The 26,528-nt window shown below is 40.9% G+C and overlaps 1 protein-coding gene across 1 annotated transcript; it reads right to left on the bottom strand.

The window, feature by feature from the left end:
- Positions 1–640: 640 nt before the first annotated feature.
- Positions 641–25,297, bottom strand: gna13b (guanine nucleotide binding protein (G protein), alpha 13b). The gene is made up of 5 exons (XM_061905983.1): positions 23,895–25,297; positions 11,150–11,379; positions 6,911–6,961; positions 5,248–5,448; positions 641–1,802 (listed from the first exon to the last, which is right to left on the bottom strand). Exons 1-5 carry the CDS (start codon positions 24,175–24,177, stop codon positions 1,431–1,433), a joined length of 1,137 nt encoding a protein of 378 aa, XP_061761967.1. The 5' UTR covers positions 24,178–25,297; the 3' UTR covers positions 641–1,430.
- Between the last annotated feature and the right edge of the window lie 1,231 nt (positions 25,298–26,528).

The raw sequence follows: 26,528 nt of genomic DNA, 5'->3' as shown, positions 1-26,528 counted from the left end.
GGAGATTATCGTCAACTTCAAGAAGCACCAGTCCAGCCACACTCCACTCTTCATCACCGGCACAGCAGTAGAGATGGTAATCAGCATCAAGTTCCTGAGAGTCCCGGTAACTGATAATATGACTTGGTTCCTACACTCCGGAGCTCTTGTAAAAAGAGCTCAGCAGTGCATGCACTTACTTTTTTGTGGGATGAAAAGAGCAAAGCTCCCTCCCCCCTTTCTCAGCACATTCTACAGAGGAACAATAGGCAGCAACTGCATCTCTGTCGGGACTTGAGCCTGCAGTGCCTCAGAAGGGAAGTCTCTGCAGAGAGTGGTGAGGATAGCCGAAAAGATAATCAGGACTCCTTTTCCACCTTTTCAAGAGATCGCAAAAAGCTGATGCCTGACCAGGGCTGAGAAAATCTACAGATACTCCTCCCACCCGCACCAAGTACTGTTTTCACTGCTGGACTCTAGAAAGAGGTTCCGCAGCCTCTGTAGCAGAACCTCCAGGTTCTGTAACAGCTAATTTCCTCAGGCTGTAAGACTCTTTAATGCCTCATTATAATCCTCTCATTTCCCCCCAAGAATGGATGAAGTGGCTGGAATATAAAGACAATATAACATACATCATAAACGTGGATGCCTATGCAATATATTTCTCTGTACAGTAATCTATTTATTTATATCTGCACCTTATTGCTCTTTTATCCTGCACTACAAGCAGCTAATGCAACCTTCTTATCTGTAATGTTAAGTTCACATTTGAATGACAATAAAAGGAAGTCTAAGTATGTGGTATACGTTGGTGTTAAGTAGTTGCACAGTGGTGTATGTGGTATACGTAGGAAAAGAAGACAATATGTCTGCAAAGTTGTAAAGAGTGAGAGTGCATCTTATTGACATGAAAATAAAAGATGGTTGTAAAAGTGGTGGGTGAAAGAATGAATGAAGATGATGTTCTCTCTGAAGTGTGTCCATGAACACATTTGTTACTAAAACATGCAAATACATACATTTGTATAATTAAAAAATGTCATTAACACTGAACACACATTGTGTGTGTGTGTGTGTGTGAGTATCAATGTGTGTATGTATGTATGTATGTATGTATGTATGTGTGTGTGTATTTATGTATGTATCTGTGTGTGTGTGTGTGTAAGAAAGATGGATTGTATGCTCATTAATATGCTAAGTAAGGCAAAGATCAGGAATGTTTGCTAGTAGTGGTGACTTCCTTTCATAGTCTACATGTCCATTTGGGACCAGAGGACATTATGACCTCCCTTCATAGTCTACATGTCCATTAGGGACCAGAGGACAGGGTGACCTCCATTCATAGTCTACATGTCCATTAGGGACTGGAGGACATGGACTGTCCCCTGCAGGCTGGTGGTCAAGAAGACATCAGCAACTTGCACCAACATGTCCCTGGTCATGTTCCTGTGTCACTGCAACATGAGCTGCTTGAGATTGTCATGCAAGATGGTGTCTTTAACATCTCGGAACACCAGGCGAATGTTCTCAGTGTTGATGGCGGTGGTGAAATGGTGGTAAAGTGGTTTCTGCTGTTGCTCCCTGCGCTTCTTTCGAAAACACTCCACCAAGAAGACTTGGACGTCCGCCAGGCTTGTAGGTTCACCTGAGAATTCTGGAAAATAGTCTCTGATGGACACCTGCCTCACCTTGTCCTCCAGCAGGTCCGTCTTGTTGAGGAACAAGATAATGGAAACGTTGGTGAACACTCGATTGTTGACGATGGTCTCAAATATGTTGAGAGACTCGCTCAGTCGATTAGTATGTCGATCTTCCATTAACACCTGGAGATATGAAACACACACGATTATTGTCATGATTGGTTATGTCGATCTTCCATTAACACCTGGAGATATGAAACAAACACGATTATTGTCATGATTGGTATTCATTTCCAATAACACCTGGAGATATGATACACACAAGATTAATGTCATGATTGGTATGTCCATCTTCCATTAACATTTGGAGATATGATCCTCCTTGACATCCATCCTTCCCCGTGAAATGATGGATTATCTCTGTTTCAAGTCTCATCGGCACCCGCGAGAGTGTCTAAAGAAACCAGCCAGTCTCTGGTGAACTTGGTACAGCTGGTGCTCCCTTCTCTTCCGTCTTGTCTTCCTCTCCACAAGGGGCACGTTTCTGGCCTCTCCAGATGTCCAGACACCGCTACGCAACGTTGAGGTTCTATGGCGTAGTTTCGCCAAAACTGCCATGGCAATCCTACTGCTCGCTGGAGCTGGAGACAGTGGACCCAGCTTGTGCCTCTCCATGTTGACGGTTGAGACGTGGTCTGTGGCCTGCGCCATGACTTGGGTCTTATTAAAGGCCTACTGAAACCCACTACTACCGACCACGCCGTCTGATAGTTTATATATCAATGATGAAATATTAACATTGCAACACATGCCAATACAGCCGGTTTACTTTACTAAATTACAATTTAAAATTTCTCGCGGAGTTTCTTGTTGAAAACGTCGCGGAATGATGACGCGTGCGCGTGACGTCTCGAGTTGGAGGGGACATATTAGAGCAGCACCACTAGCGGCTAAAAGTCGTGTCTTTTCGTCGCGCAATTACACAGTATTCTGGACATCTGTGTTGCTGAATCTTTTGCAATTTGTTCAATTAATAATGGAGAATTCGAAGTAGAAAGATGGAGGTGGGAAGCTTTAGCCTTTAGCCACACAAACACACGGTGTTTCCTTGTTTAAAATTCCCGGAGGTGAAGCTTTACTATGGATCAGAGCGGTCAAGCGAACATGGATCCCGACCACTTGTCCACTGGCAGGTTTGGTGAGAAAATTGTGGTAAAAAGTCGCCTCTTACGGGAGATCAGCGGAGCTTCTGTCGTGCTGCTGCTGCCGTGACTAATTCCCTCAGAGACCGGCGTCAAGACACCCGTGGACACACCCCTCCGACTATCAGGTACTATATAATCTCACTAAAACACTAGCAACACAATAAAAGATAAGAGATTTCCCAGAATTATTCTAGTCAATGTGTCTAAAAACATCTGAATCGCTCAAAATGCAATCGCCTTTTTTTTTTTTTACTTTATTTTCATTTATTTATTTTTTTCTAGTCCGTCGCTATCAATATCCTCAGCCACAAATCTTTCACCCTCGCTCAAAGTAATGGGGAAATTGTCGTTTTCTCGGTCCGAATAGCTCTTTTTGTTGGAGGCTCCCATTATAAACAATGTGAGGATGTGAGGAGCCTTCACACGGGTGACGTCATCGTCTGCGACTTCCGGTAAAGGCAAGGCTTTTTTATTAGCGACCAAAAGTTGCGAACTTAACGTCGATGTACTCTACTAAATCCTTTTAGCAAAAATACGGCAATATCGCAAAATGATCAAGTATAACACACAGAATGGACCTGCTATCCCCGTTTAAATAAGAAAATCTCATTTCAGTAGGCCTTTAAGGTCAGTCCAAATTCCTTGCACGCGTGAGAGTGTCGGAGGCCATGACAAGGCTGTATCATCCGCAAAGAGCAGCTCAGGGATGAGCACCTCGGTCATCCTGGTCTTGGCACGGAGGTAAGGTACTTTACCATCAGCAGTGACTTTGGACAACAATGCAAAGTACCACAAATTGGTACTGTGAGTACCGGTACAATCCCTACCTGACGCATACAAGCACATGACCAAGCTCCTAACTCGGAATAGCTGAGTTGCAATCAGATGACATAGAGGCACTTACGGCTTCCAGGCGATGGTGGAAGCCCCTTTAGGCAACTGTTTATTTACCTGCACCAGTGCAGATTTAGTCTCATTTTGAAAGGTTTACAGGCAAATAAAAAAGCGATCGAGAAAAACGATTTAAAACTTGTACTTGTTAATAGACTAGGGATGTAACGGTAAATGCTATAATGATCAAATTCCAGACGGTTAGTAACACCGTTTAAATGTTTAATTACCGATAAAAGCCGTCATTTAATAATGCATTTTAGGCAACGGCTATCTTCCGGATTAACGAAGCACTGCAGCGTCTGAGCATGCTCACTAGAGCCGTTTGACTGGGAAACATGGACTGTACTTTGAAAATGTTCCTCCGAGCTAACAGCTTGGTTTCAATGGCTCCTACTTCCGTGGAGTCTCGGTGTGAGGTGAAGAGCACAATATTTCATGTTGTAGTTTCATTGCAGCTAGCGTCCCTCCGTCAGCTGCTGGGACTGAGCGTTAGCATGCAGCAGGCGATGTGTAGGGAACATTGTCACAACTTGTTTATAAATTCTGTACTTTCTTTACTGGGATGCTCACTCCTCCTTCAATTAACTCCAAACTTTATCAGTGCTCCAATAACATCAACACCAGATAAATGTTTAGTCGTCTCATCCAACTGAACGCAGGCTGAGTTGTCAGTGAGGCACAAAGACTGTATGTTAGAATTATCACTCCTCTTATTCAACTAATGCCATCTCTTGTCCTTTCTTTACGTTTAGTTCTGCTCTCAAAACACTACTAATTTACTGGCATTCATCACAGAAAGTTTCTCAAACATTTTACAAAGGGATCACTGCAGACACGAGCATGGTTCGATTGTATTCCACAAGATGATGAAAGTTATATTTTTAGGAGCCATTTAGTTTTTCCCCTTGACTTGAATGACCTTTATGAGACACTTCTTTCCTATGTCTCTACTTGAACGAGAGGACATTTTCTGATCAAACTCTAAACTCCAGCTGCTGGACCATCGTGTCAATCAACCTGCTAGACCAGAAGAAAAACAGACATATGCAACATTTCCTACCTATTGGTACCTCTTGTTGTATATTTGAGAAATGTGAACTCCAACCATGAAGGCATGGCGGACATATTTATAAAACAACCTTGCCTTCTTTCATATCTATATATGGTAGACATTTCACAAGGGGGTTTGCATCTTGCTGTGGGGTAGACTGGCTTGTACATACACATGTCAACTGCATACTCAGTGGCCTAGTGGCTAGAGTGACGGCCCTGAGATCGGTAGGTTGTGAGTTCGAGTCATACCAAATACTATAAAAATGGGACCCATTACCTCCCTGCTTGGCACAGCATCAAGGGTTGAAATTGGGGGTTATATCACCAAAAAGGATTCCCGGTCAAATGCAGAGGAAAAATTTCACCACACTTGGTGTTTGTGACAATCATTGGTACTTTAACTATCTTAATGTCTAACACAAATGAGTTCCAACAACAACATGACACAGTCCAAGAGTACAGTTTGAGCAACTCACCTGGTCATATTCAGAGGAGGAGACAAGGAAGAGGATGGACGTGACGGAGTCGAAGCATTCAAACCACCGTCGTCTCTCAGAACGCTGACCGCCCACGTCCACCATTTTAAAAGGCACATTTTTGATGTCAAAGTGGTACTCGTGGATGCCCTTGGTGGGCTTTCTGGCCAGGAGGATGTCCTGCTGGCTGGGGAGGTAGTCCTGCACAGAGAACTCAGACTTAATCTGGATCACGTTGGAGCGATGTCTGTCTAACGACTACTTTCCCCAACACAGCATATTATGTTTATCTTCTTCCAATGTAAACCTTTTAGATTGATTCATGCGTCATTCACTTCTTGTTGTTGTGATGTCAACAGGAGAGAAAGGCCATGTCTACACTAAGCTGGATAACTCCTTAAAGAAATAATTAGCTAGCCTAAGCCCCGTGTCAGCCACACTAAACCATCCTTTAAGGTTCTCCTCCTTGGATTATTCTTTACACGGGCAAGTGCGCTGTCTATTTCTGGAATGTCTGACTCTTAGCTATGTGTGGACTCATCCATTGTTTACCAACTGAGTTCGGAGAGGAAGTGACGACAGAAAGACTGCGCCCCACACAGGAAGTGATGTCAGAAAGAAGGCGCCACAGCCAGCTTCATAACAACCCGTTCGATAACTCGGAGGTAACCACTGGAAAGATGGAGGTGAGTCATCCAGACTTACCGGGTTTCTCCTTCTTGTACATGTACAGACGCTTGTGGAAATCACACATGAATACCTTCAGAGAAGGAAACAATTTGGGATACAACACATCTCAGACGACAACATAGCAATGTTGAGTTTTGGATAAGGCCTGGAAGAACGGCAGCCTGGGGGGATATGTTGGTCAAGGAGTGTGTTGTGCCAGAGGAATGGCAAGAGAACATTCAAATATCCAGATCAGGTGTGACTTGACTTAGCGAAAACTTGGTCCATTTGTTAGAGAGAGACAAGAATGCCGGCTACCGTGGACAAGGGAAGACTACGGAAAACAGCAAATGCATTTGGACTGGCAAAGCTGGCTATCAGTTATTGTCCGCCATGTACGTCGAGCGATTACTAAACGTCTGCATTTGTACTCCATTACTATTGTGAAACCATGACGTGGTTGCAGCCGTCAAGTACGACCGCCAATTTCAGCCAACAAGCACAGTTGGCTGAAATTATATCAGAATGACGCATGAATAAATCTAGATCCTAGATTGATTGTTGTCAAATGTTCTTTATCACACTGTTTACTTTCACACGTCCATTAAAGATAAGATTGATGTATGATGGCTTAGGTGTGATTCACTACAATAGTCTAACAGCTGCTGATGGTGAGGCAAGCAAGGTCTACAGTTCAAAGAAAAGTGGCAATAGTCTACATTGAAACACAGGGTAAGGATACACTTCCAGGTCAGAGGTGACTATGACGCGGACATTTTTCCGCACATGTGTACCATGTTGCCTTCCACCGGCGGACGGAGGGGGTCTTATACGGTGCCATTGTTGTGTGGACAGGGATATGGTTAGGTGGGATTTACCCTCGATAAGTGTAGAAGTGTAGAAGGGGCCAATAACTTTTGCAGTTCTGTTATCACACCAATATCATGTGGATGAATGCACCAAATATCTGCTAGACCAGCACCAGAAGACTTACCGACTGTCCAAGCTTTTCCAAATTGTCCAGGAAATATCTGACCGACTCCCCCTGAGGACGAGACGCAGACCAAATCATTTCAGTGTCAAATATTACAAGACTGTAAAAGACTAGTTTTTCATCAGAGGAAGTGGGAAACAGGAAGTTGTATCCTTGTTGTCCATCCTTTAGGAAATGCATGTTGATAAGAATCATTAGCAGACAAACATGCAAAAACACATTTTACTAGACCATCCGGTCGTGGTCAAAAGTGTACATACACTTGTAAAGAACATCATGTCATGGCTGTCTTGAGTTTCCAATCATTTCTACAACCCTTATTTTTTGTGATAGAATTATTGGAGCACATACTTGTTGGTCACAAAAAACATTCATGAAATTTGCTTCTTTTATGCGTCATACTCTCCAGTTCTAGAGCGGTTCATGTCATACTCTCCAGTTCTAGAGCGGTTCATGTCATACAATCCAGTTCTAGAGCGGTGTGTGCGTCAAACACTTCAGTTCTAGAATGGTGCATGCGTCATACACTCCAGTTCTAGAGCGGTTCATGTGTCATACATACCAGTTCTAGAGCGGTGCATGTGTCAAACACTCCAGTTCTCAAGCGGTGCATGCGTCATACACTCCAGTTCTATAGCGGTGCATGCGTGCTGACCCCGAAAGGGACAAGCGGTAAAATATGGATGGATGGATACCCTTCAGAGGTCTGCATCATCCAAGTGTTAGTCCCACTTTCAAAAAGCCAACAGAATGGATGAAGGTGTTCCCATGGGTACTAGAAGGCTTCTTTAGTGCCAAACTATTTGAGGAATCAGACTAGAACTACGTTTACACTCCAAATCTGATTTTTGTTTTGGATCAAATTTTTTCCAGCTGACTGTTTACACTGCAAGTACAGTATGTTATTTATCAGACTCCAGTGTAAACCTGACAGGCCCCAATGTGGATCCAATGTGGTCCCAATGGGGATCCAATGTGGTCCCAATGTAGATCCAATGTTGTCCCAATGTGGGCCCCAATGTTGTCCCAATGTGGGCCCCAATGTTGATCCATTGTGGCCAATGTAAACTAATTCTGGGCCTTCAACAATCGCCATTTCTTCCTGATCCCAATATATATTCCATATACATCCAAATATATATTCATGTACATCCAAATATATATTCATATATTCCATATACATATATTCCATATACATCCAAAGATATATTTATATATTCCATATACATCCAAATATATATTCATATACATTCAAATATATATTCATGTATTCTATATACATCTAAATATATATTCATATATTCCATATACAGGGTTCGCCTTTAATGTAATTGAATGCTGCATTTTTATTACCACCACACCTTAAAAATATTTGTTGTACTTGAAAACAACGAAAGTAATATAATATATTGTAGCTCCCAGAAGAAATCACACAAAATCTGAGGCTATTTTTAACTTGTATTACCAATATTATTACAAACAACAAGACGCATGCATCAGGTTTTACCTCCAATGAAAACACGTTTGCCTCTTTGAGTCTTGGCTTCCCCGCCGGACAAACAACAACACTTCCTCATTCTCCACCGATCACATTTCAGACACCGATGGTGTGTTTGTGATCATGGGAAAAACTGGCATCAGATCCAAAGCACAGGAACATCAAACATTAGCAGTATGATATTATTTGCACACCATTGACAAGTGAAAGACTGAAAACTTGACCACAGGAAAAAGACTGAGCACCAAAAACTGCACTGCCAAGCCCGCATGTAAGCAAGACGAACACCTTGGTCAGCATGTCTGTGATGTGGACTTTGTACCCGTGATCTGTTCCTTTAGGTCATAACTTAAAAGCTCATAACTATAGGTGAGGATAGGGCCGTAGATCTTGTACCCGTGATCTGGTCCTTTAGGTCACAACTAGGGCTGGGCGATATATCGATATATTGCGGGTTTGTCTCTGTGCGATATAGAAAATGACTATATCGTGATATTCGAGTATACATTCTCACGCAGTTGCTTTTAGCTGTGGGCATTACACTTCATGCGTTTCCCACTCTTTCTTGTCTCTCCTTCTTACAGAGACCTAAACCAAGTGCACCTTTTTACACACATCTCATGCGTGCAAGGTCACATGCTCCCGCGGAGCGGCGAGGTAGCGACATGGTAACGATAGCTGTGATGCTAACGGTGAGGTGCGAGTGGTAATACGAGAGAGAGAGAAGGTGCAAATCTGGTAACAAATAGAGGAATAATTAATTCCCAAGAAAAACAGCGCGGGATCCATCATCCGGCAGTGGTTTGGCTTCATGCGGGAATATGTTCAAAATTTAGGCGGCAAAAGTTGCTACAAAAAATAGCAGCACTGCTAATGTAGCATCATTTGAAAAGTCACCCGCGAGAGATTAAGGAGTGCTTGAAACTTTGCATGTCAACATCTCCGGCCGGTGCCACACCAACAAAATGCCGAAGCAACTATTTCCAGATCAACACTGTATTAAAAAAATTTAACAACAGAAGGAGATAACGTCTGCAGGAACCTATTATGCAGCTCATTTTTATTTGACAGTTATTGAAATATCTTGTGTGACATCGTGTATTGTAGTGCCGTTATGTACAAAAAGTACATTTTAATTTAGTGTTGTTTTGATATGTCATCTTGGTGACATCATTCACTAAAGTGCACTCATAGCTTGTTTTAAAATGTCTCTGACAATCTTGCACTTTCTGTTTTGAAATGACATGAATGTTTGTGCCACTGCTTAATAACTGTTTAATAAATACAGTTTTGGTAAATTGACTTATTTGTGACTCCCCTCTCTGCATGAAAGTTAAAAAAACTGAGCCTATATTAATGCAGTATGAACAATAATTTTTAATGTAGACACACGTGATTATATGCATCAAGTGTTCATTCAAGGCTAAGGCAAAATATCGAGATATACATCGTGTATCGTGACATGGCCTAAAAAATATTTAGATATTAAAAAAAGGCCATATCCCCCAGCCCTAGTCACAACCCAAAGATCATGACCATAGGCGAGGATACAGACGTAGATATTGTACCTGTGATCTGGTCCTTTAGGTCACAACCCAAAGATCATGACCATAGTGAGGATGTAGATCTTGTACCCGTGATTTTGTCCTTTGGTCATGACCCAAAGATCATGACCATAGGTGAGGATGGGAACATAGATCTTGTACCCCTGATCTGGTCCTTTAGGTCAGTGGTTCTCAACCTTTTTTCAGTGATGTACCACCTGTGAACATTTTTTTTAATTCAAGTACCCCCCAATCAGAGCAAAGCGTTTTTGGTTGAAAAAAAGGAGATAATGAAGTAAAATATCACACTATGTAATCAGTTTCTGATTTATTAAATTGTATAAAAGTGCAAAATATTGCTCATTTGTAGTGGTCTTTCTTGAACTATTTGGAAAAAAAGATGTAAAAATAACTAAAAATGTGTTGAAAAATAAACAAGTGATTAAATTATAAATCAAGATTTCTACACGTAGAAGTAGTCATCAAATTAAAGTGCCCTCTTTTGGGATTGTAATAGAGATTCATCTGGATTCATCAACTTAATTCTAAACATTTCTTCACAAAAAAAGAAATCTTTATCATCAATATTTATGGAACATGTCCACGAAAAAATCTAGCTGTCAACACTGAATATTGCATTTCTTTTCACAGTTTATGAACTTACATTCATATTTTGTTGAAGTATTATTTTGATGTTGTTGCTATTTTAAGAATATTTAAAAAAAATCTCAAGTACCCCTTGGCATAACTTCAAGTACCCCCAGGGGTACGCATACCCCCAATTGAGAACCACTGCTTTAGGTCATAATTTAAAAGCTCATGACAATAAGTGAGGATAGGGATATAGATCCTGTACCCGTGATCTGGTCCTTTAGGTCACAACCCAAAGATCATGACCATAGGTGAGGATAGGAACGTAGATGTTGTACCTGTGATCTGGTCCTTTAGGTCACAACCCAAATATCATGACCATAGGTGAGGATGGGAACATAGATCTTGTACCCGTGATCTTGTCCTTTGGTCATGACCCAAAGATCATGGCCATAGGTGAGGATAGGGACCAAGATCTTGTACCTGTGATCTGGTCCTTTAGGTCACAACCCAAAGATCATGACCACAGGTGAGAACGGGAACATAGATCAACCAGAACATATACAATTGTGTAATTGTGTCACCACGATCGACAAAGACACTTACCAACTGGAATTCTCTGCGACGGTCATAAGCAGTCTGAATTCCTTGGTCAGTCCACAGGGCCCGGATGGATGGCAGGTAGTGGTGAAAAACCTTTGGCTGCACCAGACCATGGCCATGGGCCACCATAGACCGTGTGTCGAAAGCCATCAACATGTCTCCATGGTGCTGGTTGGACAAGTTGCCCCATGGGATGTGGAGCTTTTCTCGAGCATCCACTAACACTCGAATACCTACAACAGATGTACACCATGGTTAACATGAGGCTTCAGACCCCAGGGGTGTGGCAGCAAATATTTCACTTTGGATTCTTCAGTTCTCAGACCTAACAACCTGGAAAAACTGTTAGTACTCCGTCCACACACACACTCTGTTGTCCTTTTACATCATTATACATACATAAACTAGGGTTGTACAGTACTAGTATAGTATTGCAGTACTAATCATTATACATACATATACTACGGTTGTACAGTACTAGTATAGTATCGCAGTACTCATTATATATACATATACTAGGGTTTTACAGTAGTAGTATAGTATTGCAGTGTTAATCATTATATATACATATACTAGGGTTGTACAGTACTAGTATAGTATCACAGTACTAATCATTATATATACATATACCAGGGTTGTACACAAGGGCGTAGAATTGGGTAGGGACGCTAGGGACACGTCCCTACCAATATCCAGCCGCTACTGTGTAGTCACTATCAATACAAGCGCTGCCCGTAATGGTTAGTCAATGATTGTGGCACAGAAAGGGTTAAATGTAGGTCTCTGCTAGAAGTCCCGCCTCTAACCTAAATATCGCTCCCTGATTGGTTGCCACTTTCATGCTAACTTACGTGTGATTTGCTGTCCCCGCTGTCACTCCTTCGGCTTGTAAAAGCTAGCCTACATGCTAGTTGCTAGCGAGCGGACGAGAGGCAGTGCAACTCGGTGTAAGTTGTAAGTTCTAACTTGTAAGTAAGTGTAAGTTGTAAGTACGTGTAAGTTGTAACTTGTAAGTAAGTGTATGTTGTCAACATGTTCGGCATTTGTTGTTCCTGGCACACGGTAGCTAGATGGATTTTAATATCAGTGCTGTGATTTACATTGTGTTTGCGTGCGTGTGTGCTGTAGGTTTTGAAGGATGTCAATGAAAAGAAAACTGGATATAAGAGACTTCTTAAGGAGTCAAACTGTAAGTTACTTCAAGGGTGTATAGAGGCTCAACAATATTGAATAATTAAACAATATATCACTCCAGTCACGCCCCGTTAGAGTGCTATAATGAGCATATACCATGGACCGGAGTGATATATTGCTTTTATAAAACGGTTACCAATAAAGGCAATATGAAATAGGAATAATCAATCAATTTAATGTAGTTTTATTCAACCAGAAATACACATTATCCAATAAAATAGCCTCACTGTGGAAAAAATAGTCCCACCTATCCAGACGTTAGCTCCAAATTAGCACTGCATCTCGTCTTTTCCTCCGCTTTTTTTCAGGTGAAAGTCAATGCTCAGTCCCCTCTACCATTGTTAACCCTCCCCGGAGGTGAAAGTTAACCTTAAACATGTGAATTCAACTTCTTTAGTCCGTTTTTTTAACATCGTAAAAACATCAGCTGTCTTTTACTACGGACTGCAACAGTCTGTTGTCATGGACAACAACTTCCATTCATACCAGTCATACGTGCCTGAGGCGGAGTGATAGCCTACGCTGTGATAAGGCTTTAGAATAGTAGCCGTGCTCAATATTTAAACCACGGTTAACAGCCAATCAGATCGCCGGATTTCACCTTTCCATTTTATTTTTGAAATTATTCTTTAGTTTCATGTATTTGTGTAGAAGTGAGCAACGGTTTGAAAATACCAATGAACAAAACTTTGTGGTGGAAATACAATAAAACCTCACTAGATGATCATGTGATTTTACAATTATAAAATATAATTAATTAATATTAAGTAATATTCATATTTAGTAAAAGCCTTTTTGCTCAGGCAGTAACTGTACCATCAAGCTCTATGGTCATTGTCCTTAATGTATCTGTCATGCATCAACATATTTTTGGCCGGCAGTTCATTTCTGTTACAGACCGGCGGAGGCATGTGTTTGGCTCTTTAAAATAGGAACAACCAATGGACACTAATCTGCTTGTATTTGAGTATTAGTGACAAACATATTTACAGTACAAAAGCAGCAATAGAAAGAATTAGATGAAGGGAAAAATTGTGAGTGATTTAAACACAAGTTGGGGAAAAGATTATTACAGTTCATTTATGTTTATTTACAATGTTGTATTGCATGAATGTATTTCTGATGTTGTTGATGGACAGTAAGCTATGTTAATTAACAGTATGATGCAGAGTTGCACTACAGCCCTACACTAAAGAGCAAAGATGAGAACTCTTCCAAGTTGCGTCCATTGCTTTCATTTTAGTTGCTTTACCCTATAACATCTGCATTACGTGAAATTATGATTGCTAATGTAAAAAAAGTAATCTTTCAGAGTGCTGTCTTGGAACACTTTTGTATCCCCACCAATCTCAAAATCAAACCTACTCCCTTGGTTGTACAGTACTAGTATAGTATCACAGTACTCATTATATATACATATACTCGGGTTGTACAGTACTAGTATAGTATGGCAGTACTAATCAACCAAAACTGTACTATACTCTGAAAAGTATGGCCGTCACGTGTTGACATGGCTGGTTTTAGGGGCAGAGGAGCATGTTTGGCAGCGCACACACACAGAGTACTTAGTGTGTAGACAGAAAAGGGAGAATGGACGCATTTTGGTGTAAAAAGTAAAGATAAAGGTGAAGTTAGAACACTGAAACACCCACAGGAAGAGGTGCTTTAAGACATGGCTAGCAAGCAAGCAGCTAACATCCATTCGCAGTGTTTTAGCCACTTCTAAATCACTAATTTTTGTCTCCATGGCAACAAGTAAAGTATGTTTCTTACATGTAACATTATCATTGGAGGATGAGGGATAGCTAAACATGCTTCACTACACATCGTAGGAGGATTCAATTGCTCACCGGCGTCACAATGTAAACACACGTCATGGGTGGATCTACACCTGACATTCACTGTAATGATACCAAGTACAGGGGCATATCTAGTCGATACCACTATGTGGATAGCGGCGGCGATGACCAAGAAGAACGTGGAGTTGGAATATAATTACAACACTTAATGTACATATTTATATAATATTTACATATTTATATAATATGTAACTACAAGCTCCATTCACAGACAGAGTCCCATTGCTTTTATGAGCGGTCGAGCGAGTCAAAAGCCGAAATAAAATAAAATAAATAAAAATATTTTTTTTAAATTAATTTTTTTATTTTTATTTGTGGTGGCCGTAGTTCTTCCGTGGCGGGCCGCGACAAATAAATGAATGTGTGGGAAACCCTGACAATATAAGTTATACGGTAAGGATCGGTGTAACTCGGCCTGTCGCCATCATGTCTCCACCTCGTCGCTGGCACCATAGCCTGGTGGGCAATAGACTACAGACTGCGGTGAAGTAGGCCGCCTTCGTTGCGTGAACAAGCCTACAACTCGAATACGTTGTACGATTCAGAATCGATTCTCTCTTTTTTTTTTTTTAAATCTATTTTTTTTTATTAATTTTTTTTTTATCAATCCAACATAGCACTGCACAGCAATACCATAACAATGCAATCTAATTCCAAAACCAAACCTGACCCAGCAACACTCAGAGCTGCAATAAACAGAGCAATTGAGAGGAGACACAAACACAACACAGAACAAACCAAGAGTAGTGAAACAAAAATTAATATTATCAACAACAGTATCGATATTAGTTATAATTTCAGCATAACAGTGATTAAAAATCCCTCATTTACATTATCATTAGACATTTATGTATAAAAAATTAAAAAAAGAACAGTGTCACAGTGGCTTACACTTGCATCGCATCTCATAAGCTTGACAACACACTGTGTCCAATGTTTTCACAAAGATAAAATAAGTCATATTTTGGGTTCGTTTAATAGTTAAAACAAATTTACACTATTGCAATCAGTCGATAAAACATTGTCCTTTATAATTGTAAAAGCTTTTTTTTTTTAAATCTACTCTGCTAGCATGTCAGCAGACTGGGGTAGATCCTGCTGAAATCCTATGTATTGAATGAATACAGAATAATTTTGAATCGGAAAAATATCGATTTTGAATCGAGAATCGCGTTTAATTGAAAAAAATCGATATATCATCGAATCGCGATCCCAAGAATCGATATTAAATCGAATCGTGGGACACCCAAAGATTCGCAGCCCTAATATATATATATATATATATATGTATATATATATATATATATGTATATATATATATATATATATATATATATATATATATATATATACATATACATGATAGATATAATTTGCAGCGGTACACAAACGTCTGTGTGCTTTATATAGATACTTTTTATATACAAACCCCGTTTCCATTTGAGTTGGGAAATTGTGTTAGATGCAAATATAAACGGAATACAATGATTTGCAAATAATTTTCAACCCATATTCAGTTGAATGCACTACAAAGACAAGATATTTGATGTTCAAACTCACAAACTTTATTTTTTTGGGCAAATAATAATTAACTTTGAATTTCATGGCTTCAACACGTGCCAAAGTAGTTGGGAAAGGGCGTGCTCACCACTAAGTTAGATGTAACACTTCTTTTAACAACACTCAATAAACGTTCGGGAACTGAGGAAACTAATAGTTGAAGCTTTGAAAGTGGAATTTTTTCCCCATTCTTGTTTTATGTAGCGCTTTAGTCGTTCAACAGTCCAGGGTCTCCCGCTGTCGTATTTTACGCTTCATAATGCGCCACACATTTTCGATGGGAGACAGGTCTGGACTGCAGGCGGGCCAGGAAAGTACCCGCACTCTTTTTTAACGAAACCCCGCTGTCGTAACACGTGGCTTGGCATTGTCTTGCTGAAATAAGCAGGGGTGTCCATGATAACGTTGCTTGGATGACAACATATGTTGCTCCAAAACCTGTATGTACCTTTCAGCTTTACTGGTGCCTTCACAGATGGGTAAGTTACCCATGCCTTGGATGGTTATTTTCCTCTTTGTTCCGGAAGACACCACGTCCAAAGTTTCCAAATATAATTTCAAATGTGGACTCGTGAGACCACAGAACACCTTACCACTTTGCATCAGTCCATCTTAGATGAGCTCGGGGCCAGTAAAGCCGGTGGCAATCCTTGGTGTTGTTGATAAATGGGTTTTGCTTTGCATAGCAGAGTTTTAACTTGCACTTACAGATGTAGCAACCAACTGTAGTTACTGACAGTGGTTTTATGAAGTGGTCCTATCCCATGTGGTGATACCCTTTACACAATGTCGGTTTTTGATGCAGTACCGCCTGAGGGATCAAAAGTCTGTTATACCATCGCTTATGTGCAGCGATTTCTCCAGATTCTCTGAACCTTTTGATGATTTTACGGGCCGTAGATGGTAAAATCCCTAAATTCCTTGCAAAAGCTCGTTGAGAAATGTTGTTCTAAAACTGCTCGACAATTTGCTTATGAATTGGTCACCCTCGCCCCATCCTTGTTTGTGAATTAGCATTTCATGGAAGCTGCTTTTATACCCAATCATGGTACCCACCTGTTTCCAAATAGCCTGCACACCTGAGGGATGTTCCAAATACGAGTTTGATAAGAATTTCTCAACTTTATCAGTACTTATTGCCACCTTTCCCAACTTCTTTGTCACATGTTGCTGGCATCAAACTCTAAAGTTAATGATTATTTGCAAAAAAAAACTGTTTATCAGTTTGAACATCAAATGTTGTCTTTGTAGCATATTCAACTGAATATGGGTTGAAAATGATTTTCAAATCATTGTATTCGGTTTATATTTACATATAACATAATTTCCCAAATCATATGGAAACGGGGTTTGTAGATACTTAAACATGCAAAATAATTTTGTTAGTTCATGTTGATTTTATAAATAATGTAGACTTCACTGCACATGTAATACATCAACATGTTGATATATATTATAACATTTCTATGAGTGTTGGCTTTCAGCAGCACATTCACTCTTTAATAATGTTCCCAGGATTTTGTGTGTAGGTGCAGGCAAGTTTTGAAGATAATGTACATGTCATTGTACGTCTAAAGTATATCAAAATAAACACAATAGGAGGTATAATGCTCCACCAAGTCAGGTATTAATGCTTTTTCAGGCTTCTGACTGGACAAAAAGTCCATGACAGCAGGTGTGTGTGTTTGTGTGTAGACATAGACACTTTTGAAACTACACTTGTGTGGATATGTCCATTTGAAACTCTCTGTGTTCGTGTGGTCATGGCCTAAAACTCACGTTTCGCACGGACTGTTTAGGCGTTGCACAGCGTGTTTATGTCACAGATCATACACTACACAACAACGCTCCTCTAAATACGCTTTAGTTTAGAAAACGTTTTGGCCGAGCGTGTTTATGTCACAGATCATACACTGCACAACAACGCTCCTCTAAATACGCTTTAGTTTAGAAAACGTTTTGGCCGACATAACTGGCAAAGGTGGACACCGCATAAAGCGGAGGACAAGAGCCATAGCGAAAGGAGAGAATTAGGGAGCGACAAAAGTTTTCTAAGGCAGTGGTTCTCAACCTTTTTTCAGTGATGTACCCCTTGTGAACATGTTTTACATCAAGTACCCGCTAATCAGAGCAAAGCATTTTTGGTTGAAAAATAGAGATAAAGAAGTAAAATACAGCACTATGTCATCAGTTTCTGATTTATTAAATTGTATAACAGTGCAAAATATTGCTCATTTGTAGTGGTCTTTCTTAAACTATTTGGAAAAAAAGATATAAAATAACTAAAAACTTGTTGAAAAATAAACAAGTGCTTCAATTATGAAAAATAATTTTCTACACATAGAAGTAATCATCAACTTAAAGTGCCCTCTTTGGGGATTGTAATAGAGATCCGTCTGGATTCATCAACTTAATTCTAAACATTTATTTACAAAAAAAGAAATAAGTAACATCAATATCAGGGTTTCCCACACATTTATTTATTCGTGGCGCCCCGCCATGAAAGAATTACGGCCGCCACAAATAAAAAATAAAAATAATACAAAAATAAATGTTTTTTTTTTTTTTCCGTCTTTTGACTCGCTTGACCGCTCATAAAAGCAATGGGACTCTGTCTGTGAATGAAGCTTGTAGTAACATATTATATAAATATGTGAATATTATATAAATATGTATATAAATATGTACATAAAGTGTTGTAATTATATTCCAACTCCACGTTCTTCTTGGTCATCGCCTCCGCCCCCCACACCCCTGCTGCCCGACCACACCACCACAAATAGATGCCTGACCTGTGGGAAACACTGAATATTTATGGAACATGTCCACAAAAAAATCTAGCTGTCAACACTGAATATTGCATTGTTGCATTTCTTTTCACAGTTTATGAACTTACATACATATTTTGTTGAAGTATTATTCAATAAGTATATTTATAAAGGATTTTTGAATTGTTGCTATATTTTAGTATATATTTTAAAAAATCTCACGTACCCCTTGGCATACCTACAAGTACCCCCAGGGGTACGCGTACCCCCATTTGAGAACCTCTGATCTAAGGTGTGGGAACACTTCACACTAAAATGGAAGGACAACGCAGTATAGGGCTGGGCGATATATCGATATACGGTGTATATCGCGAGTTTGTCTCTGTGTGATATAGAAAATGACTATATCGTAATATTCGAGTAGACGTTCTCACGCAGCTGCGGGCATTACACTCTCCTCGCTCTTTCCTGTGTCTCCTAACAGACAAGCAGGCGCACATTCATACGTCACTTACTGTCACGTCATACGTAGACGCCCTCGCCCAGCAGAGAGGTAGCGGCGTGGCTAACGTTAGCTGTGGTGCTAGCGGGTTGTTGCGAGAGAAAGAAGGTGCGAATCTCGTAACAAATGAAGGAAGAATTAATTCCCAAGAAAAACAACACGGGGCCCATCGTCTGGCGGTGGTTCAGCTTCAAGCGGGAATATGGCCAATAGACAACTTTAATTTGTCATGTGTGGGGCAAAAGCGTTGCTACCAAAAGTAGCATTGCTGCTAATATGTAGCATCATTTGAAAAGTCACCTGCTAATAACTTTAAGAAATACAGTTTTGGTAAATTGACTTAGTTGTGATTTCCTTCTCTGCATGAAAGTTTAAAAGTAGCGTATATTAATGCAGTATGAAGAAGAATGTTTTAATGTAGACACATAGAATCATCATACTGCTGTGATGATGTGCATCAAGTGTTCATTCAAGGCTAAGGCAAAATATTGTAATATATATCGTATATCGCGATATGGCCTAAAAGTATTGCGGTATTAAAAAAAGGCAATATTGCCCAGCCCTAGTATGCAAACATTGCAAAGTGGAGCTGGCATACCACAATAGCACAAGTTTGATGCTGTGGCACCTGTCGAGAAAGCGTCCGGAGGAGAGGTAAGTCATCTATTATCAAATGTAAACACAAAAGTCTTTAAATGCCGCCAAAAGGTGTTGAAAACTAACAACGCTACCCCAGCTGTTGTGTTCAATTAGCCTTTCATTAGTAACCACGCGAATGTAGTCTTGAAAAGTTATTCAAGTCATGCAACCACATGCTACTTGGATAGTTTGCAGTTGCACCCTCTATAGCAGGGGTAGGGAACCTGTGGCTCTTTTGACGACTGCACCTGGCTCTCAGATAAGTCTTAACTGACATTGCTTAACGGTAAGTAATGAATAATTCCGCTGGTAATCACAGTGTCAAAAATAACGTTCAAAATATAAAACATTGTCATGTCTTTTAATCCATCCATCCGGTTTCTACCGCACCTGTTCAAGAAGTCGCATTAATGGTAAGAAGTATTTTATTTATTGCTGTTTAGCTTCAGAATAACAATGTTATAAAAAGAACAAGAGACTTATTATACTCTAAAAATGTTGGTCTTACTTAAAAATGCACTCATTTAGTTGTATTCAGTCTTAAAAAAAGTATTATATGGCTCTCATGGAAATACTTTTTAAAATATTTGGCTTGTATGGCTCTCTTGGCCAAAAAAGGTTCCCGACCCCTGCTCTATAGTCTCTATAGAATGTAAGAGTGTCAAGTCCTTGTTCACAGTGGTAGCACTTGTGTGCCACGTTCCTGTCAGCCATATTGGTTCTGAATATGAAGTTGCACAATTCAAATTCAGTATTAAAGGCACTACCTAATCCACTTTTTATGTTTGATATAATGAATATATATAGAGAGATGATACAATGTTTGTATTGTTTTATTTTTGATACTAAGAATATTTTTTTATTTCAACTTACTCAGGGAATATTAATTTTGAACAAATTTTATATATATATACCGTATATCGCGATATGGCCTAAAAGTATTGCGGTATTAAATAAAGGCAATATTGCCCAGCCCTAACGCAGTAGTATGCAAACATTGCAAAGTAGAGCTGGCCTACCACAATAGCACAAGTTTGATGCTGTGACACCTGTAGAGAAAGCATCCGATTGGGGGACGTCCGGAGGAGAGGTAAGTCATCTATTATCAAATGTAAACACAAAAGTTGTGTTAGTTTAATAATTGTTATGAATTATTTTTAACCAGTATGTCTTCTCTCACTTCCGCCAAGTCTTTAAATGCCGCCAAAAGGTGTTGAAAACTAACAACGCTACCTCAGCTGTTGTGTTCAAATAGCCTTTCATTAGTAACCATGCGAAAGTAGTCGTGAAAAGTTATTCAAGTCATGCAACATCATGCTACTTGGATAGTTTGCACTTGCACCCTCTATAGTCTCTGTAGAATGTAAGAGTGTCAAGTCCTTGTTCAAAGTGGTAGCACTTGCGTGCCACGTTCCTGTCAGCCATATTGGTTCTGAATATGAAGTCGCACAATTCAAATTCAGTATTGAAGGCACTACCTAATCCACTTTTTATGTTTGATATAATGAATATATATATATATATATATATATATATATATATATATATATATATATATATATATGTATGTATATATATATATATATATATATGTATGTATATATATATATATATATGTATGTATATATATATATATATATATATATATGTATGTATATATATATATGATACAATGTTCGTATTGTTTTATTTTTGATACTAAGAATATATTTTTATTTCAACTTACTCAGGCAATATTAATTTTGAACAAATTTTATACATGTGTTTTCATCTCAAACATGTAATGATGGCAAAATGAACATTGATTACTATTTTGCATGCAAAGAATGCAATGAACTGTATTGCATTGTTAAAATTTCAAACTTGTCATTATTAAGTGGTTTGTCTTTTTATATTGTTTATGTATTGTTGGCAGGTTGAAAACAGCTCAGCAGATTTGCGTGTAGAAACCACCATTTAAACGGCACCATGTAATCATCATCAAACACGCACGAGAGACAAGCACTTGGTTGATGCGGTCACACCACACAGCACATAGGGCTGTGAGCGCACCTGTTATTATTAGCACACACAAATTGGCACAATCAACCACGGACACATTTCAGCTCTGTGCGTCAGCCTTCAATAATGAAAACAGGCATATATAATTAAACCTTAACATCTTGACATGTATAATTAAACCTTAATTAAGCAAAAATATTGCTGGCAGCACCATATAAAAGTATTTATTTATCCATCCATCCATTTTCTAGCACTTATTCCCTTTGTGGTTGCAGGTGGTGCTGGAGCCTATTCCAGCTGCATTTGGGCGGAAGGCTTGGTACACCCTGGACAAGTCGCCACCTCATCGCAGGGCCAACACAGATAGACAGGCAACATTCACACTCGGGGGGGTGGTGTTGCCGACCCCTGCCCTAACCCAATGCAAGCAGCCCATATTGTTGTTGCTCATACCTCAAACTTTATTGTTCTTGTTCCCCACGTTTCTCTTACACTTAATACGAGACGAACAGGCCAACGAACCCCCACATATATAAGTTATACTGTCGGAAAGGGGCTGTTTGCGCCGATGGCGGTACTTTAAATTTGGACCATTCCGTGCTACCAAGGCAACGCTATTCACAAATAAACGGAAAAAAAAATGGGCCACTATAATGGGTATGCACCAAAAAAAGGCAACATTGCCTACTCTTGCCGCTCAGTCATACTTTCACGTAGCTCGGTGCTTTAACGACCAATGTTTGGTTTTGGTAACATGGCCATGGGAGTGAGGCGAGCGCCACCGGCCTGACTGCCATCATTGTTGTAAGCATTTCACCAATCTCGCGCACTTTACACATTATACGTCATTTCCATTGTGCGCAAGCAATTTGCAAATCGCAAGACGAGATTTTGTTTGAAAATGGCGCGACCGTGCAAATGGATGGTTTGAAGACGGCTGAAGAAAGCTACATCGAACAGAAGAAGAACAGCAAAACAGTCTCCCAACACTGCGTAAACAGCATCAAGGGTTAGGGTTAGTAGCCAGGACTTCCAACACAATCAATATATACCTGGAAGCAATTTCCAAAATTGCCAAAAAGATTGTGCATTATACAAATTGTGCATTATACAAATTGCGCTTATTGATTTGCAAAATGTGCACCGCACATTACGGGTACTCCGGCTTCCTCCCACTTCCAAAGACATGCACCTGGGGATAGGTTGATTGGCAACACTAAATTGGCACTAGTGTGTGAATGTGCGTGTGAATGTTGTCTGTCTATCTGTGTTGGCCCTGCGATGAGGTGGCGACTGTCCAGGGTGTACCCCGCCTTCCGGCCGATTGTAGCTGAGATAGGCGCCAGAGCCCCCCGCCACCCCAAAAGGGACTAAGCGGTAGAAAATGGATGGATGGATAGCTGGAAGCAATTTGCAAAAAGATTGCGCATTATACAAATTTGCAAAATGCGGTTGCGCATTTTTCAAATTGCTCACATTGGTATTGTACCTACAACATCATGCTATCGTTAGAACACATGCTAGCTGTTAGAATTTTTATGTAAACATGTTATTGTTTTAGGCTTTTTGTACAGGGACACCCAAAACTCCCGGATTCAGACACTCGGCACCATCTAAAAAGTACGGCGGCTTCCAAAGGTCCAGGGCTCATCAAAATTTCCGCGGGAATGTTCTAATGGCTTCACGGTGGCAGAGGGGTTAGTGCGTCTGCCTCACAATACGAAAGTCCTGAGTAGTCAGGGTTCAATCCTGAGCTCAGGATCTTTCTGTGTGGAGTTTGCATGTCCTCCCCTTGAATGCGTGGGTTCCCTCCGGGTACTCCGGCATCCTCCCACCTCCAAAGGCATTGATTGGCAACACTAAATTGGCCCTAGTGTATGACTGTTGTCTGTATATGTGTTGGCCCTGCGATGAGTTGGTGACTTGTCCAGGGTGTAAACCCCTTCCGCCAGATTGTAGCTGAGATAGGCACCAGCGCCCCTCGCGACCCCAAAAGGAATAAGCCGTAGAAAATGGATGGATGTTCTAATTTTAAGGTTAACGGCCGGAGATTTTTTTCCATCTAAAATGACTTGGACTCTCCTGCCTGGCATAGCACAACAGCCATCTTGGCTGTGTTGACCACCACTTCCGGGAAGAAGTCACGTGTGTGAATAGGGGTGACATGTTGAGCGCTATGTTGACGTCACGTGACAAGAGGCGAGTTGAAAGAGAACAACACTGACCTTTAATAACGTTGCTATAAATTGTGTCTCGGAAGTCCTCCTTGGCTCTCTGCTCGAAGTCGCGGCCGTGGATGATCCGCATCTGCTTGAGGAAAGTCGACTTGCCGCTCTCGCCCGCTCCCAGGAGCAGGATTTTAACTAGCCGCTTCACGTAGCTCTTGTCCCGCAGAAGACACTTGTCTATCTCCTTGGACCTCCGCAGCTGCTCGGCCTCCCCGCTGCTGAGCAGGCAGTGCGGGAAACACGCGGATAGGACGTCGCGGGACGGCAGGAAGTCCGCCATCTTGGACAGAACTTCATCGAGCAGCAAGACTGATGCTGCGTTCAAAGTCGTCGGAATCCCCCCAACTGGCTCAATTCATCGATGCTCCGGAGCAGAAAGACTGACGGCGGCTGCTGCGTTCAGAGTCGTCGAATCCCCCCAACTTACTCACTTCATCGATGCTCCCGAGCAGGAAGACTGACGGCGGCTGCTGCGTTCAAAGTCGTCGGAATCCCCTGCTGCGTTCAAAGTCGTCGGAATCCCTTGCTGCGTTCAAAGTCGTCGGAATCTCCCCAACTCGCTCACTTAATAGATGCTCCCGAGCAGTAAGACCGGCGGCGGCTGCTGCGTTTATAGTCGTCGAAATCCCCCCAACTTGCTCACTTCCTCAATGCTCCCGAGCAGGAAGACTAACGGCGACTGCTGCGTTCGAAGTCGTCGAAATTTCCCAAACTCGCTCACTTCATCGATGCTCCCGAGCAAGAATGACTGACGGCGAACTGCATTCAGGGTCGTCGGAATCCCCCAATTTGCTCACTCCATCGATGCTCCCGCGCAGGAAGGCTTGCGGCGGCTGCTGCGTTCAAAGTCGTCAAAATCCCCTCAACTTGCTCACTTCATAGATGCTCTCGAGCAAGAAGACTGACGGCGAACTGCGTTCAGGGTCGTCGGAATCCCCCAACTCGCTCACTTCATCGATGCTCCAAAGCAGGAAGGCTGGCGGCGGCTGCTGCGTTCAAAGTCGTCGACATCCCCTCAACTCGCTCACTTCAACGATGCTCCCGAGCAAGAAGACTGACGGCGAACTGCGTTCAGGGTCGTCGGAATCCCCCAACTCGCTCACTTCATCGATGCTCCCGAGCAAGAAGACTGAAGGCGAACTGTGTTCAGGGTCGTCGGAATCCCCCAACTCGCTCACTTCATCGATGCTCCCGAGCAAGAAGACTGACGGCGAACTGCATTCAGGGTCGTCGGAATCCCCCAACTCGCTCACTTCATCGATGCTCCCGAGCAAGAAGACTGACGGCGAACTGCATTCAGGGTCGTCGGAATCCCCCAACTCGCTCACTTCATCGATGCTCCCGAGCAAGAAGACTGACGGCGAACTGCATTCAGGGTCGTCGGAATCCCCCAACTCGCTCACTTCATCGATGCTCCCGAGCAGGAAGACCGATGCTGCGTTCAAAGTCGTCGGAATCCCCCTCAATTCGCTTACAGTGCGGCCGTAGCTTGAAGGCGACAACGTTATTTCACGTGATATAAAACAAAGTATTATTTGATGTGATTAAAACAAACAAGTATTATTTTACGTGATATAAAACAAATAATTATCATTTGATTATTTGATTTTATACAACACAAACAAGTATTATTTGATGTGATAGGAAACAAAGAAGTTCACGTGATTTAAAACAAAAAAGTAGTATTTGATGTGATATAAAACAAAGAATGATTTGACGTGTTTGTGGAACCAGCCAAGATGCTTTCTTCTGCTATTTGACATCATCGGAGACGTGACAATATTACGTCATGTACTAGTGCTCATTAGAAATGTGGTCTTCTGGACAATCACTACCGCGTTCGTCCACTGGCGCCGCCAAAATCTAACCAAAACTGAAAGTGCTAAAGAAAGCATTTGAGAAATACGTTATAAAAATTAAATTTTCACTGGAGGGATATTTGTATCCCTTCAAGTGTACTTACATTGTACATTCTACAACAATACAGTGTACTTGGATTGTACATTCTACAATACAGTACTTACATTGTACATTCTACTACAATACAGTGTACTTACTTGCATTGTACATGCTACAATATACTTCATATTACTTGCATTGTACCTTGTACAATATACTTCATAGTACACACAACGAAGAATGTCACTGTTAAATGTGTTTTTTGCAAAGCAATAAAAAGTATTTTCCTGAAGGGTTTTAGGTCCTTTACTGCATTGTGATGAAATCAACAATCAATATTTACAGTAATTGTAGATCCTTTAATGAGTTGTGATGAAATCAATAATCAATATTTACAGGACTGAGTCACATGACTCCACAGCTGTTTTGTCGTCGTCTGCGTAACCAAAACTCAACAACTTGGACATGTTGACTGGAGATGTTTTCATGGTGGAGTTTCTGTGGGAACATGAACAATAGTGAGATGGAGCCTATCCCACTTGTATTAACCCTCATTGTAGTGAGATGGGGCCTATCCCACTTGTATTAACCCTCATTGTAGTGAGATGGGGCCTATCCCACTTGTATTAACCCTCATTGTAGTGAGATGGGGCCTACCCCACTTGTATTAACCTTCATTGTAGTGAGATGGAGCCTACCCCACTTTAAGTATCCCTCATTGTAGTGAGATGG

The sequence above is a fragment of the Nerophis ophidion genome, linkage group LG07, assembly GCF_033978795.1.
Source record: "Nerophis ophidion isolate RoL-2023_Sa linkage group LG07, RoL_Noph_v1.0, whole genome shotgun sequence".
Taxonomy (NCBI): Eukaryota; Metazoa; Chordata; class Actinopteri; order Syngnathiformes; family Syngnathidae; genus Nerophis; species Nerophis ophidion.
Note: the sequence above shows the minus strand (reverse complement) of the source record. Positions and strands in the feature narration are given on the sequence as shown.

What these genes read in the sequence shown, in the direction of transcription:
- gna13b (XM_061905983.1), bottom strand. Translation starts at nt 24,177, where the DNA reads ATGGCGGACTTCCTGCCGTCCCGCGACGTCCTATCCGCGTGTTTCCCG. An exon ending in GTCGCAGAGAATTCCAGTTG is followed by an intron (nt 6,962 to 11,149) that starts GTAAGTGTCTTT and finishes TCTCGTCCTCAG; the next exon opens with GGGGAGTCGGTCAGATATTT. An exon ending in TGGAAAAGCTTGGACAGTCG is followed by an intron (nt 5,449 to 6,910) that starts GTAAGTCTTCTG and finishes TTCTCTGTGCAG; the next exon opens with GACTACCTCCCCAGCCAGCA.